The sequence below is a fragment of the Leptosomus discolor genome, chromosome 6 (genome assembly GCF_034619465.1).
Source record: "Leptosomus discolor isolate bLepDis1 chromosome 6, bLepDis1.hap2, whole genome shotgun sequence".
NCBI classification, from domain to species: domain Eukaryota; kingdom Metazoa; phylum Chordata; class Aves; order Leptosomiformes; family Leptosomidae; genus Leptosomus; species Leptosomus discolor.
Window position 1 is genome coordinate 42,003,153 of NC_141396.1, and position 18,800 is coordinate 42,021,952.

At 35.9% G+C, this 18,800-nt stretch overlaps 1 protein-coding gene across 1 annotated transcript in view; it reads right to left on the bottom strand.

The window, feature by feature from the left end:
- The window catches only part of AKAP9 (A-kinase anchoring protein 9), a 98,683-nt gene extending 80,758 nt beyond the window's left edge, over window positions 1-17,925 (bottom strand). The window contains exons 1-3 of the mRNA XM_086467319.1: window positions 17,908-17,925; window positions 15,512-15,766; window positions 7,189-7,233 (exon numbers count right to left, since the gene is read on the bottom strand). Coding sequence (XP_086323445.1) covers window positions 7,189-7,233; window positions 15,512-15,766; window positions 17,908-17,925 — 318 coding nt within the window. The remainder of the gene's footprint in view (window positions 1-7,188; window positions 7,234-15,511; window positions 15,767-17,907) is intronic.
- Window positions 17,926-18,800: the final 875 nt, after the last annotated feature.

Genomic DNA, 18,800 nt, shown 5'->3' on the forward strand with positions numbered 1-18,800 from the left:
GTATAAAGACAATTTCTTAATACATTATTACTTGAAAAAAAGCTTTATTTCTGTTTCCATCCATTTGAACCTTTTGTGGTGATTCCTGCAAACCCACGGGAATTTTTACGCTACAAAAATCTGTTTCATTTGAAACACAAAATAGCTTTATATATAGTAAATTGCAAAGGAAGCATAGGTAACAGGTAAAACACCCAAAATTGCAAAAACAGATGCTACTGTCTAAAAATAAAAACCATATTATGAATTTAAACATCTAGAGAAAACAAAGGAATTCAGATTTAAAGGCCAATGTAAAGCTTTATACTTTAAATTATTAAAATGCAGTACTACTGGATTTTAAATTTTATGTTTAAAGTTTATACATATTGCTAAGTATAGTTATGACTTCTAAAAGATATTTATACACACCCCATGACCTACTATTTCTGAAAGTCACCAATCTCTCCATAGTGGATGAAAGGCAGTTATCACAGACTCTCATCCTCAATTTAAAGGAATTTCTTAAAATTGAAAACCAGCAAGAATTATACATTCTGAGTAACACATTTGAAAAAAAAAAAATCCTTTCATTCACCTAACACTGCAACCCCTTTCAGCTTCTATGAGAATTTTTGTTCTACAGACCACACAAACCAATAACGACGAATCCTGAAAGGCAGGAACATGCCAAAGTAGCAGTTGCAGGTTAAAAAAAAATTCCAAATGAAAAGAATATGCTGTGCACTTGTGAGTAATCATAAAACAGACAGGCAGGCTTTTAAAACAAAAGATCAATATTTTAAAATGAGAAAGTAAGGACAGCTGTATTTCCCCTCAGAGCTGTTTATTACATCAGAGCCTGAAACAAAAATAATGGTACTAGAGATGGAAAGGCATCATAGCATTTCAGACCCAAATATTATGTTTACACCAAACAAAGCAGCTATACTGCTCAGACATCTGCCATAGTCTAGATAAAAGTCTATTTATCTCATGCCTGAGCAAATCAATAAGTTACCTGACATGGAAGTACACTGTTGTAAGTGGGATCAATATAGTAACTGAGTTTATACGAAGAGAATGAATAAACCTGTGTTAGACAGGAATTTGAACAGCTGACACAGAGCCCATTCAACTCCTGACTTCCTCAGTAAGAAGGAAGATGCCACAGAGAGATTCCTACATTATTTTAGAAAGCATAAAGAAAATTACAGCAAACACCAGTCCAGGCAACTCATAGAGGCACTGTACATTGTTCATGTACTGCCAGATGTTCGCTCTACGTTCAGACAAGTGTCTACACAGCACCTAGCACCAATGCTTTATTCATACCTTGGTGCACGTCTCATAATACTGCTAGTAGTTTAATAGAAACTCTGTTATGAAATACTACTTTTCCTTTTTTTAACAGCCATTTTATTCAGATTTAATTGATAAAAATATAGCCTATGATTCTTGTAATCCACGACAGTGGACACTCTTCTCTTCCTGTGAATCGTTTCTGTGTGCAACAATCGAAGACTCTTAGATGCTTTACAGGCAGAGCTACTAGGAAATACATAAAAGCCTGATCTCATTAGATGTTCCAGACTACTTAGCAGCTGAAATTTCTACAAAAGACCTTTTACTTATAAAATGGATTTTGCTATACATGTTCAAAACAACTGTCTGGAACTTCAGAAATCCCGCACCGTTTTGCAGGAACCTAGCATTTATACACCACAGAAGTGAACCACAGTGACGCAGCAGTCCGTGCTGCTTCTCATCTGATATCTTCTCCTTTCAAATGCCTTATGCCTTCTGGTGAAGTGCAGGTTGGAACATGGCAAGACAACAACTGGTGCTGTTGTCTGTGGAAAAAGCTGGCAGGCCCTGCCGCAGGGTGCTGTGCCGACCAGAGCCTCGCCAGCACCCTTGCAACTTTCAGCACGACACAAATCGTGCTGTGGGCAGAGTGATTACCTTCAAAATATCTTAAATTTAAAATTAATTTTTCACTCATCTGCAATACGTGAAGACTGTAGCCCAGATACCAACTCCAGTGTTAACAGGTGTCTACACGAGGCCTGCTGAACTCCTCTGTTCTGCCTCACGGCCCCAGTGGTTTTCCCACTCAGAGATCTTCTGCAAGCTTGTAAACACTACTTACGTAGATTCTTATATTTCTTCATTTAACGCTTTGCAGTTCACCGTTAATGCTGAAATGTCCTCATGCCTCAATGCCTTATGATACACTTAGTTATATACCCCAAACACATTTAAAGAAACTACATTAAACCACATAACATTTTAAGACAACGGAAGCAAGGAGTAGCAAGAGATCTGCACTCAATTGCATAAACAGATAACCATGAAGTAAGAAAAAAATGTATTTTTACAACACATTAGCTATCCAGAAGCAACTATTTTGGTGAACGAAAGACATGAGAAAACTGAAGGTCATGGAAGTCTCTTAAAGAACGTTCTCACTGATTTTTCTTTCTTGCTTGTCTTTTCAAAATAATTCACAGAAATAGTATTTACTAATATAAAGTAAAATAATATTTGTAGTCTACTGGCTAAAAATAAAGGTATAGTTTATATTGCATCAGTAAATACATATGTATAAGACAAACAAAAGGCATCTTCCAGAGAAGCACAAGGAAAACCAATTCCACCACTGAACTAAGGCAGCTATTCAAGCCAATTACCACCAGAGGTCAGGATTAAATTTATGAAATTACTGTACCCCTTTTAATGTTCCTTAGACCTTGGAAGACCTGAAATTGTACCTCAGAAATAGCAGTAATTATATATAAAGTATAACTACTTACAACATTAATGCCAGTACTAGAGAGATTTCCCTTCGTAAAGAGAAAATTCATGCTCAGCATAAATCAATACATACTGTTCAAACATTGAAAAATGTGGAACACACCTTAATGCATGAAAACAATAAAACCTATTACAGGCTGGCAAGCAGACTTCCGATTTAAAAAGTGCTTTGATTTGGTAGTAGAAATATACAGAAGTATCTGGAATGAATTAACCATTTTACTTTCTGTTTTCATTCCCCCCCCTTTTCTCTTACATTTTGGACATCCGATTCCTTCACAAAAACTAATGACTAGACCTCCAACACTGTCAATGTTGTTAGCATCTCCTCAATTCTCTAGTTATGTCACAATTGACTATATGAAACTTCACTAAAATTAGCAATTAGGGCAACTGCAAAAATTAATTTGTTTGGTTTTTTGAATAGTCCATAAAAAGCAATTTTCAGTTTGCGATCAAAATAATTACAATCATACAATATAAATAAGGTTAATAAGTTCTGGAGAATAACAAGTTCATAGCTTTTTAAAACATCATGGCTTAATATACTTTTCGATATATGAATAGCATGCAACAGAACATGCTATTAATACAGAACTTACATAGTGGTTAAGGTTGAGGGATAGAATTTCATTAACATTTCAGAAAAAAAAATTAAAAAAAAGAACTTCATAGAGTTCACATTAACCATCTTTTCAGAGGTACACTTGGCAAATTTGGAAGAGAGTCAGTAAAAGGAAAAAAATCAGGTGGAATTGTCTTTCAGCGATACCGTAAAAATCGAGGCATATGGAAAGTATATGGGGGCAAATTTACACAGTTATAAAAACCCCCAAAATCCTAACTGTTGGAAAAAAGCCTAATTTTCCTTAGTTCTGAGTTTAGGCCTAAAGCTTAAATAGCTAATCACCATTATAATTTAATTTAAATTAATTATAAAATAATATAATAAACCTCGCTCAAACAGAGTATTTTTTAAAATGGCAAGCTGGTCATAGGAAGGATTTATCAGTCTTCAATTTGGCTACTACCTTTGAAAGTGCTGGTATTCAGAGAGATGGCAGAACAAAACTGAACAAGCGACTGTATTTACAATAAAATTCCTTCAAGACAAGAATTCCTACATAAACATTCACTGATTCCTTCAACTTTGCTTAGGCAACTGTATTGGGTTATAATTGTGCGTCTGATAAATTTCCTAAAGAGGAAAATACTCAATTTTACCCAATTCCTCAAAAAGGGCTGAAGAATTAAAAACATCTGACTTACTTTACCAACTACAACAGAACAAATTATATATGACCTATTGCACTTTGAAGCATGACAGCCTCGATTTCACCACAATTTCTGACAAAAAAACCTAAAAAATAAAAATCTTCTAAAAAATAAGGGAAAAGATTAAGAAATACAGGCCTATGTTTCTACAAATGTGTGGTTACTTAGCATTCCAAAAAGGAGGTCATGTTTCTGAAAAACAGGTAAGCACAAGATTTCATACAATTTCATAATTATGCTGTTACAGACAAAATCTAACTTATTCTTATCTTCAACTGAAAAGGCTTTATTTTCCAGGTGGCCATGAATGTAAGTAGAGCTTTTATTATTAAAAGTCACATGACAGCTGACATGAAACATATTGAAAATTGCATTCCTAAAATATATGCATTTCTAAACATGTTGTTGCCTCATTGCAGATACCAAGCAATTATAATGAACTGGAATTAAAAAGAGCTTATTAAGCCAGCAACTCTCACCACTTGAGTTTGTTCTTCACCAAATCCAGTATCATGTTACTATTGATAAGTTTTATGTTGCCTTACCAAATAACTCCCAGGGAGGTAAAAAGGCTTTTTGCAGGAATGAGAATAAGTGGTGCTAGAAATGTATCTGTCATTGCATTCTTGAGGAAACCTGCAATTTTTTAAAAGGCACATTCAGAAGGCAGTCTGGCTGTAATTCTATTGCCTTCAGTATCTGAAAAACTGCTCCCTGTAGGCACCTACAGAAATCTTCAAAGAATGAAGCATGGTAAAGTTAAATTTTATTTTAAAATGAGAGCTTTGAATTCAACTGATGCTAACAACAAAACACTAAAAATCAGACCCTATCCACAATTGTCATGAGGCATTATGCCAGATAGAATATAGAAACTATCTTTTCATGCAAAGATGTGTTTTCTTGAGCTTTTGCAATCAGTCTCCAACACTGCTTCCTATAACCTCAGAAGCGATACTCGTATTTCCTTATATATGTAATACCTCTCACTTGTAAAACTACATGAACATCGATACCGTTGTCAACTGTTTTCAAGGGTTCATTCTTCACACATTGCACATTCCATGTAACAGTAGTCACATACCACGAAAATGCATATTCTAAAAAGGTGCAGCAAGGTCATAGCAGTTGTTCAAAAGTGTATTTGCTACACTCTCAATGCAAACGGTGTGCACATGCTGCCCTATCACCTTACATATATAAAGCAAACTCAGATTCCTTTTGTTCTTTGCTACTTCAATTCCCTGGGCAAAATAAACCATGTTTTATCCATTAAAAATACTAAATCTTGAAACTGATATTTTTTCCCCAGGTAGAGTTTGCTTTAAACCCTTGCACCTATCCCTCCATAAAAGTATTTTTTCTTTCTTCCACTTACAGCACTCCCCAGCAGCTGGACTGGAATCTTCAATTCCAAAAGTGCCAGTCTCAAATTCATTTTTTTCTTTTTACTTCACATCACAAAAACACACACCATAAGAACAATCACAACTGACCAGACCAAGGGTCCATATGGTTCAGTATTCAGTATTTGAAAGAAGCCAATAATGAATGTGAAGTAAGATTTTCTCTTTACGCCCAAGAGATGAAGTGAGGGTGCTTATAAACAAAGACAGGAGGAAGAAGTGGAAGAGAAAGAGTCAAACCGCGGAAGAGTGGGATAGGAAAAGAGTTCAACTAAAAAGGCCGAGACAAATTCTATGAAGGAAGATGAGACTTGATTATAGAGGGTGGAAAGAAAAAATGACTGCTTTCATCTAGGAAAAGTTGAACTGAACATTATTTCCTCTTCATATGTTGGGGTCCTCCTAAAGGAGAAGGTTTTCAAGGGAGAGGGAGGGGAAAAGAAAAAGCCATTAAAAGAAGGAAGGAAAAACAATGCTTGGATGAAGTTGGAAAGGCTGGGAAAGAAACTGGGCTTCAGAATGACTGAGGAAGGAAAAGGAAGAATAGAAACAGCCTGAAAAGCCTCTAAGAGCTATCTAAGAAACCAAGCAAGAGGAAAAAAGGGATGAGCAAGGGAAGGTGAAGAGATTGACAGGAGCTATTGCAGAGAAGGGAAGAATTTACAAACAAGTAGGGTACTAAGGCATAGTGATCTTCTTTTACAAAGTCTAAATCAAGAGAGGAACAAAGTGTTCTACACAAAGTTTACTTCAGCAATGGAGACTCATTTGATTACTTCATCCCCTCTTACTTGTTGCCAAGCTTAAGATTCTGGGGTGCGTTTTGCAGAAGTATTTAGCACAGAGAACTTCAAAACAAAACCCAGATTGTCACTACAGAAAGCAATTGTTTAAAACATGAAAAATGAATTTTTTAAACTAGAAAATATTTATTCGTATTTTCCATGGCTATTTCTTGCAAGTCTGTTCTCGAGCCACATTTCTGCATGAGGTAATTTACTCCTTACAAACATAACAAGCTTTTATTTGGCAAGACAAAAGTTCAAAATATGCTACACTACCCTTCAATGTGACACAGATGAGTAGTAGATGTCCATGTGTGGTGGGTTGACCCTGCCCAGCAGCTAAACCCCCTCACCAGTCACTTGCTCACTCCCCCACCAGTGGAATTGAGGAGAGAACTGGAAGGGCAAAAGCAAGAAAACCTTATGGGTTGAGATAAAGACAGCTTAGTAAGTGACAGAAAACAAAACAAACCCTCAAACAACAAGTGATGCAAAGGCAAACACTCACCACCTACCACCAGGAGACTGACGCACAGCCAGTTGCTGTGCAATGGCCACTTTGGAACTCATTAAAACATCGTCAACTTGTTAAATAGTTTCCCACAAAAAACTAGTAGAATTTACGCACAGCCACAACTCCAATGGCAACACGAAGCATTAATACAATCATCATGATGACACTATTACAACAGTTCATGTATCTACTGCACTAGTGATTACAGTGGCCATCCCATCATGTAGTTGACATAATTCTTGCTTTAATGGTACATTAATCATACCAGTAATGACATACAACAGCTTTGTCTATAATATCTCATCCGCTCTTTCTTTCCTTCTCTTTTTGAAAAACAATGCACAACATTACAGTAAGCATGTAAAAGAAAAAGTTGCAAGAAAAGTTAAGAAAAGCATTACTTCGGTCTTACCTCAGAACTGTAATCTTCCACTGTGGTGGAATTTTCACTTTCTGGCTAAAATAAAATATTAAAATATTTACAATGATGGCACTCTACATATATTAAACAAGATATTTTCCATCTGTTTCTGAGAATGTAGATAAGTCTTTGAAAATATTGAGATATAGATGAATTTGATTAAAATGCATGCAAAGCGAAGGCCCCTTCACTTCCTTGAAATCCCAGCTTTAAAAAAGACAAAGGTACTTTGCTGTTCAACTATGATCATGGAAACACAATTACATGACAAAGTCTTCTAATGAAAATACAATCTATAGGTACAAAATAATATTTTGGAAGTGTAACTTCTAATTTTTTGGGGTTTGTTTTTTTTTTTTTTTTTAAAAAGAACTAAGTAGTATCAAGAAAAGGACTTTTCTCTGATAGATCAATTTTACCTATTAGGAACTTTCCCGGCTTAAGAACATAATTGAATACAGAATGTCATTTTCATACATGCAAGACTTATGTTGACTAGAATTTTAAAAACAAACACTCATCTTCTCCTTCAGCTTCCATGGAAACCAAGGAAAGGTAAGAGTAATCAGGAAGGACAAGAACAAAGACTCAAATCTTGTGATCTAATGAATTAGAGCTATTAAAGGAACAAAACCTTAAACTGAGCATGAACATGCCATGGAAGATGCCTGAATTAAATACAGGAGTATCTTGGTGAACTACATACAATGTATCAGGTTTGAGAATCAAGATGTTAGTAGGAAAATATGCAAAATATTGAAATTATCTATATAAGGTACAGTATTGGAGAATAAGTAAATAGCCTTCTGAACTAGAAAAATAATTGAGCTAAAACTACTTCAGCAAAAATGAATAATAGGCCTTTTCAAAATTCACTTAACATGTTAGTCAGCCTCACATTAAATCCCTCACCATTTTGCACTGAATTCTGTCAGGCTTATTTTCAAAGGAACATAGTTTTGCATCAGCAGACATAACTAAAATTTGGAATATCAATTATGTTGTTTCTTGTATTTTTAAAAAAGAAATCTGCCACGCAGACCTATTGGAGCTCTGCAGTTTTTACAGTCCCAGCATCACTGATTCTACATATTTTGAATCCAATATGTTGCTCCACAAAGTAATCAACCTAAAAGAAGGGTATTATTTTATGTACAGAGTGCACAAAACTAACTTAAATAAGAATATGGAAGCTAAAATTCATACAGTGCATATAATTTTAAAAATTAAAAAGGTCCACCTTAAAAACAAGCCACAAACTGAAACAGAAATCAAAATTATGTTTTAAAATTACAGGGTGACAAAAGTGGTTTTGCTGTGGAATACACAATTAGTACTTAACAGTATTTCATTTTTTATTTAAATACATATTTTTATTGATACTTTATAAAGGTATATTTGTATATATATGCATATACACACACAAAATTTTTACATATTGTTTGTAGTCTATGTCCTTGGTCTAAGACAAAGCCCTCTGGAAGGAATAAAATCAGGGAAAAAAAATAATCACATTGTTATTTATTTTCACAAGGCAGATAATAAATGTATGGCCATATCATCCTACAATTTTTCATTGTTTGTTCCAATTCAGAAAACTTCACAAGGGAAGATTAGAAGTATTCTCATAGAGGCTCAGAGGTATTCCTATAAATGGACATATTTAATTAGATCCAACCACTCTAAATTCTTTCTGTAGTGTGCTCTATATACAGGCACTTCTCCAACGTGCAAAAAAACAAGCACAAGTAGTCTTGTCTTCTTATATAGATTTTCCTTGTAATGCTTTTGAACGATGTAAGTAGACCCTTGTTTCTAAGAAAGATGATAAATTAATGTTTAGATCCTGGGGTAAACTCAAACCCAGTAGATAATCACAGTCAAAGGCAAAGAACTTGTAGAGTGAAGTTTAGGCTAGAGAGAGAAAATATGAATTCCCAAAGCAAGGTGATTACTGAAAATAATTCTCTAATTTTTTATGGTAATTTGGACAGATACAAGACTTTTTTTATAAATTCATATATATTGCTGGTCCTTTCTGGATACCAACCTAAAGTAAAATAAACTAGAGTATTCTTAAAAAATTATCAGAAACCATACAGTGCTCCATCAGTTTAGGTGTGCAATATCTGTTAGCAGCGTAAATAATCTCTCTAAAATATCCCCTTCAATCCTGCATCTAGATAGTTTTTTGGCTGTTAAGGCCAAGTATTTTTGCCAAGGGATTTACTGAAGATAAAAACAGAAAGACGGCCAAATGAACTCAAGTTAAATGGATCTGTCTTCTGTGCTAAAGGGTTCATCCAAACCCTGCTAAAAATGAGTTAAAAAAACTTAAATCCTACGAACTCACACACCGGACTCCAACACTGTAAGACTTCATGCTATCCTCTTGCTATCAGATCCAACGACATTACAAGTAGTCGATATTTTACAGGCACTCATCTTGCTGTCCAAGCAGCCACGTTCTGTTCCTGAGACCTGACCAACCTTATTTCAAAATCCAGCTCCTTCCATTATTAAGCCATCCATTCTGTATGCTTCGGTTGTTATCTGGTCAACAGAAGTAATTAGGTTTTACACAGCTCATCTGTCCGAACCACGGGGGTCCAGTTTAAAAATAAATACTTCAAAAAATACATATATACACACACTGTGGGCCACACATCATCTTTTGACAGGGTAACGCCAATGAAGTATTCACCAGTTCTCTCAATACTTGATGGCATTTGAAACAGGTTTCTGTTACATTCTGACTTCAAGCTGTTAGTTTGCATATATTCTACCACCTATGCCCCACAGCATTTTCTTGCTACAAACAGCTATTCTCTTCCGGCAAGATGTTTTAATTCCTTATTTAATATTTTCTTCACTGACAATGTGGTTGATAGTTAAAATACACTGCACAGACATCTCAAAGATTATAGGCAACTGTTTCCATCAACTGTGCAGGCAGTACCTTTAATGATAACACTTAAATGTTCAGAAAATTAAAAACACTTCCATCTGTAAACTTTTTTTCAGAGGAAACACTGTAAAATGATACAGAAAAGGAAGTAATCAGCTTGTGGAACACAGGAGGTCCATTTCAGAGTAACTTCCTTCTGTATGCAGTAAAGCATTGCTCAGAAGTCATGTTCTTTGGCACTGGACATACAGCATTATCACAGGATTCACAACAGAACTCATATACGAAATTGGCCACAAGAATTGAAAAGTGATTTTTATGTTTCTTTAGAAAACTTTCACAGCTGACAATAAAACATTTTGCAAGAACAGACATCCAATACTGAACTACTCCAGTTGCAATGGATGTGAGTATTAAATGGCAAGAACCAAGACCGAGTATTCATGGAAACGAATTCTACCTGAAGTAAATTATTGACTTTATGACCTAAGTGTAAGCTGTTACAAAAATGTAACTACAAGATTCTGCATTGGTGTATTAGCCAGCGATAGAAGCAAAATCAAGTTATTTTAGCTTGGTCAGTTTCACATGGGTCATTAGTGATCCATAGATGATCACAACCTGAGTAAGACTAAAGAGGACTGCGACTAGCAAGGGAGGCAAAAAGAACATAAACCGAAAATCCCAGTCCTGAAACCCTCTCTTCAGGTCATCCTGAACTTTATGGGTCTTTAATACCTGTAGAATATTTGTATTCATTCTGAATATGAAGTGCTATTCTTATATACTGCTTTGTCATGCCTTTCTTAGTTCCAAAAACCATTCAATTCAAAGGAATGTATTCCCTGGTAATTTACTACCCTACCCAAACCAACTGACTACAATCAGATTTAAATAGAGTACATCTTAGTGGAGATAAACCACTGCCAAATCTTAATCTGCAGAGACGTATCGCACTCCTCAGTGTATAAACTTCCTGCATCAGAAGACATCATCAACAAAGGTAACCTAAGCATTTAATTAAGTTTCTATTGTTTGGTAATACAGCCTTATAAATGTTTAATCTAAAATGACATCCCTTAATGTGTTTAAAGGTCATTTAGATGTGGTGCCTGGAGATACAGTTTAGGGGTGTACTTGGTAGAGTAGGGTTGATGGTTGGACTTGGATCTCAAAGGTCTTTTCCAACCTGAATGATTCTATGATTCTGTGACATACTCTGTAAATCTGCAAAGACCATTCTTCAATGCAGGTAATTTCTGTGACAGTAAATCTATTATACATCAATATTTACAGAGATAAAGGCAGGCATCATACCAGAGGCTGCCTTATGCATCAAAGAAAATTGGTAAGATATCCTGGCAATTTTCTGGCCAGACAGTGAATGGAAAGATCACTGGCTTCACTCAGAATCACACACTGCTGAGAATCTATTACATCCTGTTGTGGCACTGACTTTACTGTTGAACGGACCATTTCCAAACAGTTGTTTATCTTCATTCACCAATTTCAAAACATTTTTCAAGGGATGCTAGATTACCTGAAGTGACTGGGCTAATTCTTACTACATTTTACTTATCCACCCCTCTTTTTCAAATCCTCCATCTTACTGTACATCCCAGATTACCTCTTCTCTAGTTAAAGCCTTTGGTTGCTCTTTGTTTTCATGCTTCTATCATAGGAATGCCTTACCTTCCCTTGCCACCTACACCGTTTCTCACTGACGTGTTATCTCTGTTTCTCCATACTGCTTATGTTTCCATATTTCTTTCACTTTTCTCCCTTAGTTCTCAGGAACCCTACCCGGTGTCTCCTCTTACTCTGTTTCTATTCCCTTGCCTGTCAAATCTCAGGCACTAACAACTGGAGCAAGTTACAGAAATGAAACAATGAACATGCAGCTACAAACTTTACCACCTACTTGAGCAAACAGTTAAGCTACTCTAAAACTATTACCAAACAGATTTGTCCTGTGAAAAACAAAAGACGAGTTACTAATCCAACTTTAGTCAATTAGCAGGTATTCTTCATCATAGAACTTGGAACTTTTCTTTTCTAAGAAGCTTTGTATAATAGCTTTTACTACCCAGGTGACTCAAGGACAATTTTACCATGCCACAGGTTAATTTCTTTTGCTTTCCTAGCATTAGTACATTCTTGTAAAGCAGTCCGCTCCAATGCATCATTTCAAGACTTCTCAGAGAACGTGATCTCAGCAATTATTTAGCTTGGAAGTAGCTTTTGCTTTCTTCCATTTCTAATTGTAGGAAGTCACAAAAAGAAGCAATCCTAAACCAAAGAGTGTCACCGATCTAATTTATTTCCTGGCCTATGTCTTCTAGATTACTTTTACCTCTACATGGAAAAGGACACTATAAATGTCAAAACCAAGATGACACCAAGGTGCAATAGAATAAAGACAAAAACTCAACATATTATTCTCTTTGTAAGACCCAAGAAAAAAGGCATTTAACATGAAACAAGTTAAGACCCAGAGACTTTAACCAAGAAATACCAACTGGCATTTCTCTAATACATCTTGTAAATAAACTGTTCCTCTGACAGAGAAGGGAAAACCTTACAGAAATTACAAATAAGTTCAGACAGAAGGTAAAATGGAATGGATAAGGACAAAAGCAATGACAGTTCTTCCAGAGTTCTTCTGTAATGCAAGGGACTACACCGGGATGGAGGAACAGAGCAGAGGGGGAAGGAAAGGGGTGACTGCAAAATATAACTTGTAATTCTCTGAACAGACCTTTGCCCTCTCTGAAAAGGAACTCATCTAACTTCAGATGGGGAATAAGCTCCCAGAGGAGTATCTCTACTCCACTTTCTGTTATTCATATTGAGTAAGAGAATTTGTTATTTTTATTTGGACATGCTAATTCCACAAGGGACTAAAAAACAATACTAGAAAAACTGCAGGGAGATAAACTTCTATCCACACAACTACCACAGTAGAGCCCAGTCAGGCTTTTTAGAGACAGGCAGTATACTCAGATGTTCTGAGTCTATTTTGCAGTACAGACAGAACAATTCTAAATATTTCTTCATTCAGTGGAATTCACAAGTCAGTGGAATCAAAATTTAGCTAGAAAATAATCCTGCATAATGCATCCAGTAATCTTGCCTTACTTTCCTGACATAGCAGCCTATGAAGATTTAATGTTGGGTGAAAAAGCAAACAGCTCAAAGAAGCTGTTTGTAATTCTCCATTGCAGAGATTAGCCTGAAACTGCCTATTACATTGCCTGCCACTTCAAATAAGCAAGCTCTAATCCAATTACTGTAATACAGGCTCTTTGTCCAAATCATTGCACGTGCAAGACTAAAGACAGTAAGTTCTGAGATTCACTGAAACTATTTCTGAATTTTTCCTCTTCTATTAATACTGCACAGATAGAGAATTTAGCAGTCATCTTCCAACTCCAAAATACCAATTACTTATTTAACATGAATAAGCAGGCCATAGACACCATGTAACAAAGAAAAGTGCTCTACCAACTGGAAGCAGCTTTTTTTTTGATGGAAGTGAATACTGTCTTTAAAGTCACTAAGACATAAGCAATTCAGGATAGTCAAATTGCAAATAAACACTAATCACCATGCTTATTCTTTTAAAGCTACATTAAGAACAAAGAAAAACATCTATGCACGTCTATATTTATTTATTTAAACATAAGATAAGTCGCTCTGGGAATAAGGCAGACCTCAGAAAAAACACCCAATCTCAAGAATATATATACACAATTTTTAGCAACTGCAGCGTAGATATTTTTTCCATTTTAAAAATCATCTATGTCTTGTACTTAGCATTCAGAGGCCAACATAGGCTACCAGGACCAACCTGATCTAATTAGACCTGCTTTGAGCACAGGATTGAACTAGATGACCGTGGAGGTCCCTTCCAACCTAAATTATTCTATGATTCTGTACTTTACCCTGTTTTTCCAACTGCAGGAGAGGATTTATCCTGACTAAGAGCAAGCATGTCAGTGGAGTCCATCTGTAACATGCAGTCATGACGTATTTCAAAATATATTTGGTTAAGAAAGTTTCTTCATACAGTTACTGTATTTATGTAGACTATAATATTGTTAAGACAACAGTTTAAGCGATTCCCTCGAAACAGCTCTCTGCCCTAGCAGTCCTCTCTCTTTAGCTGTAGATGACCCACTGCATTTCATGAAGTACACCTTTCTCTTTTCCTAGAAGGCAAAAAAGTCTCGTCTTCACCTATGAAAACAGTCATTCTGGTACTAAATAAGCTTTAGAAAAATTTATTACCTCCTCAAGGAAAACCTATGAGTGGAACAGACAGTTTTACTGAGTTACTACAAACAGTTTTGAAGACCTAACATGACCTTTCTAAGTATGAAAAGCTACATATTAAAGGGATGTATCTATAAAGTTCAAAATATCTAGTGTACTGATATACTGTAGGCTTAAAATCGTAAAATAAGTGGATCAATTACTGTAGATGTTTTTATTTGCATGTGTGATTTAGTCTCTGGGCCCCTCCACCAGGGTAACCTTTTTTTTTTAAACACAAATACAAGGAATTTTTTAAAAGTGTCATTTCTCTATTACTTCTCAGTAATGCAGAGCATTCATCTAGACTACATTTTTCAGAAAATACTGCATCCATGTGTGCACAGAGCTGGGAATATGGGCTGGGACACTTGTTCAGAATGGTACTCGTCCTTTTAGAGGCAATGCTTTCACGAGTGGAACAATCTATTCTGTAAGTAACATCTGTATCTCTTGTCCCTCATATCTGGAGCAACATATTACTTTATGTGAATTCATGTCCACTCAGAACTGAACTGGACTGCCAGGGTATATCACACGGGGCATCTTACAACCTTCCTGGAGCAGGTACTTTCAGTCACTTGCAATTAGGATTATATTTCATTAAGTAGTGAAAGTAGAGTATCTGTTTATCAGTCACATAAGCCATCCAGTTCTAAGTAGTGTTTTCCAAATTGATTCCTCCTCCTCGTTAACCAGAAAGTCAAATTACACTATGGATACAAGAAAGACATTTAGTTTTACATTCTGCTGTAGCCATAGCTGCAGTGATCAAAAATCCACCGCAACTTGTAAACTTTTAATAAAACAGAATGTATAAAATGAAGCAATAAAACAAAAAGAATGTTTTCCCATTTAGGGAGTACAGCAGTACCACCAAACTTTCCATGATCTACAGTATACCAACTACCACAGAAAACTTGATGCCAGCAGACAGGTAGAAAGTGCCCTCTCTGGACATATTAAGGACAGACAGAGGAGGCAAGAAAATAATATCCAAAATCTCATATAATTCCTTTATTCCTACTCTCAAAATTAATGGACTATTTTGCCCCCACCCAAGTAACTGCTTACAGCCTGAGACAAACTTACCTTAGTGGTGTAAGTCTGGCTGTGTTGGATAAATTCTCCACTATACAAAGTCCTGATAACAGCAAAGTCAGCAGTAGGGGCCACCTCCCTTTGGCTGCTGCATGTGGATGTTTCATCACCTCGAAATTGATCAGTACCAATCCCGTCTTGTATTGATTCTTCATCTTTGATGTTTGCTGTTTTCTTCTTCTTTTTCTGCTTCTTTGATCCACTCTGACCATCAGTTTGCGCCTTCCGCTGCCTAAATTGGGCAAGCTATATAGAAGACAAAATCTTGTTAAAGGTGAAAGTTTTCCTCTTTATTACTAATGACATCATCTATAAAGGCTTACCAGCTGTTCTACATAAAGCTTCAAACTATATGCTACTGAAAACAAGTTGGAAGTTAATGCTGCAGATCTGAGACACATTCAGATCATTCTTTCATTTAAATAGTTTGCTTTAAAAAATATTCTTAAATGTAAAACAACAATCCATTAATGAATCCCTTTTCGGCTTCATACCAGCAAGTTATTGTTCCACAGACTGATAACCTAGAAATCAAAACATTCAAGGGTAAAAGTACAAATGCCATTATAAAGGACAAATGCAATGAGACAATCTCTGATCTCACTTTTCAATTTTATAATAATAAACACTTCAAAATTAATTTACAGAAATTACTTTTAAATTTTAAACCAGAAAGATAAAAGCAAACCATTCCTCCACCTAGTATCATAAAGTTTTATAAAAAGCTTATGTCAGAACTCAAAAACCAGACTGAAACTTACTGAAAACTTCATAAAGAAATAGCAAAACTCACAAGAGGGAATAGTCTAAAAACAAACAGTAAGATACACTACCTTGTAGCAAAACATGCTGATGAACAAAAAGTAACAGGTGAGCCAGGCACACAGTTGAAAAACCAATTAGTATGTAAGCTATTCAAATACTGTAAGACACTCTCTTTTGAAGAGCTTATCACTTTTAATCACTTTATATTGGTTTACACAAGAAAATCCATTTAAAATATTTTTTTCTTAACAAGAACAGAATTTCTGTTCAAATAAGAAAAAGCAGCATGGCAGGTTTTAACAATTAAAATTCAAAATTAAACAGATCCTACCAATAAAATCTGGAAACAAAAAAATCATTATTTTCCAACTGAAGAGTCCAACATTAAGTGCTACAGTACGTTTTATAAATATAGCTCCAATGTAAATGTAATGCATGCAAATAAAGACCCTAAAGCTTTAAATACATTTTACATCAACTAATACCCAAATATCACGTATTTTTAACAAGTCTGCTGCAACTTTAAGAAAAAGCTACAGAAGAGATAGCATGTTTAATTGTGATATTCACCAATCACAAAAGCCAGGCTTCCATCCAACCTGGTCAGTGACACCCGAATGGAGCAGGACACAGGGATCCTGCTTCCCAGTCACCACTGTGTTACAGTGCGAGCCATCATGTGAAGTTCTCTCCACTTCTCATCTGGCCCCAAGACAGTTGAGAAACCCCAATCTAAACAAATGCATCGCTGACAGATCAGTTCTGACTTCTGGCTAGTTTATAGTGACGGCCCTTTATTTGTATTTCTTCATGGGCTTCTCCAGCCTCCTCTCCATTCTCAGGATGACTGACAGCTTAGCATATGGCTCCCACTCTGTCTACAGGGGGAGGACCTGCAGATTTGCTGAGCCAAATATGTTCATCTATGTATTTAATACTCACTTCCTCCCTACTGCATCCCTAATTAGGTCAATTTATTTTTTTCCCTATTTTTTAAACAGGCAACTTTCATTATTTCACCAAAAATCTATTAAAGCTTATAAAGTCCTCAAATTCTGAACAGGAAAAGAAAGGATGGTCACCTCTTGACTTCAAAGTTTAAGAAAAAAACCCCAAACACAACCACCATAGATTTAGCTTCTCAAAAATGGGAAGGGTGAAGGTTCCAGTTGTCTTCTTACGACATTAGCACTTTCTCCTAAAACTGTAAATTCGCCTCAACAAAATATTTTCAATTTATCCAAAAGATAAGCAGAATTTGTCCAAATGACAGAATGACATAAAGTACATGACCTTACTTCAAGTGTAACTGAGAGATCTTGCCTTTTTTTTTTTCTTTTTTAACTTTTATTATTTAAAAATTAAAGACATGTAATGTCACTGGTCAAGAACTCTGCTCCCCAACTTGATTGAAATCTTCTGTAATGGGAAGTTAAGTTGGCTTCTTTAAAGCAGCTTTACAGTCTTTATTTGTCTACAAAATTAGACGTGTAGCTCAAGGACAAGTGAATTACCCCATGTCTTTCCTCTACTATTTTGCGTATTTTAACTGAGGCATCTGGGCATGCCAGATTTCTCTCCTTTCAACATTAAGTTGTTGACTTTCACTTCTTCAGAATTACCAGATTAAACTCTACCATGGCAGCTATAAACAGACCTTTTTTTTTCCCATTTAAACATTGCTGAAGATTGGCACATATGGAAGCTACAAGCATATGCAGACTGAGGTGTTCGATTACTCAAGTTCTCACATGACAACTTCTTTATGAGCATTTAATACTTTAGAAAAAACTACACCAGTAGTGATGGATGTATGCACAAATCATAGCACTTTTTACTCCACACATTCACATACACACAAAACTGTCCAACTACCAATGCAACATAGCTTCAAATTCACATTTTTAATCAAATTTTAAAAACTAGAAATGAGAAAAGCAGCGTATCAAAAAGCTATTGCTGAACAAATACACTCTGTGAAGCTCACATCAAGACAGGGGAGTCTCAAATACCTAATTCCTTCAGAGAATGAGAGTCAGGAATTAGAGTAGAGGATCTATCTATATCTCAACGACAAGCAGGAAAAAGTCCACCAGCAGTCATGGCAAATAAGGAAAATAAATTTTGTAGAATTAAAACTGTAATTAAAACACAAATCTACTTCCTGGTTTTGTATTTCTAGAAAAACGGGTTTTCCACTGTGGACAAAACATGAAAGAAACACAAGCTGATACAACTATACATTCCTTTACCCTGTGGTATTTGGTTTGTGTGGCAAGGTTTTGGTAGCGGGTGTGTGTGTGTGTTACAGGGGTGGCTTCTGTGAGAAGCTGCTAGAACCTTCCCCTATGTCCGATACAGCCAATGCCAGCTGGCTGCAAGACAGACCCACCGCTGGCCAAGGCCGAGGCCATCAGTGACTGTGGTAGTGCCGCTGGGATAATATATTTAAGAAGTGGGGGCGGGGAGGAGAGAGGAACCCTGCACAACAGCAGCCAGGAGAGAGAAGTGAGAC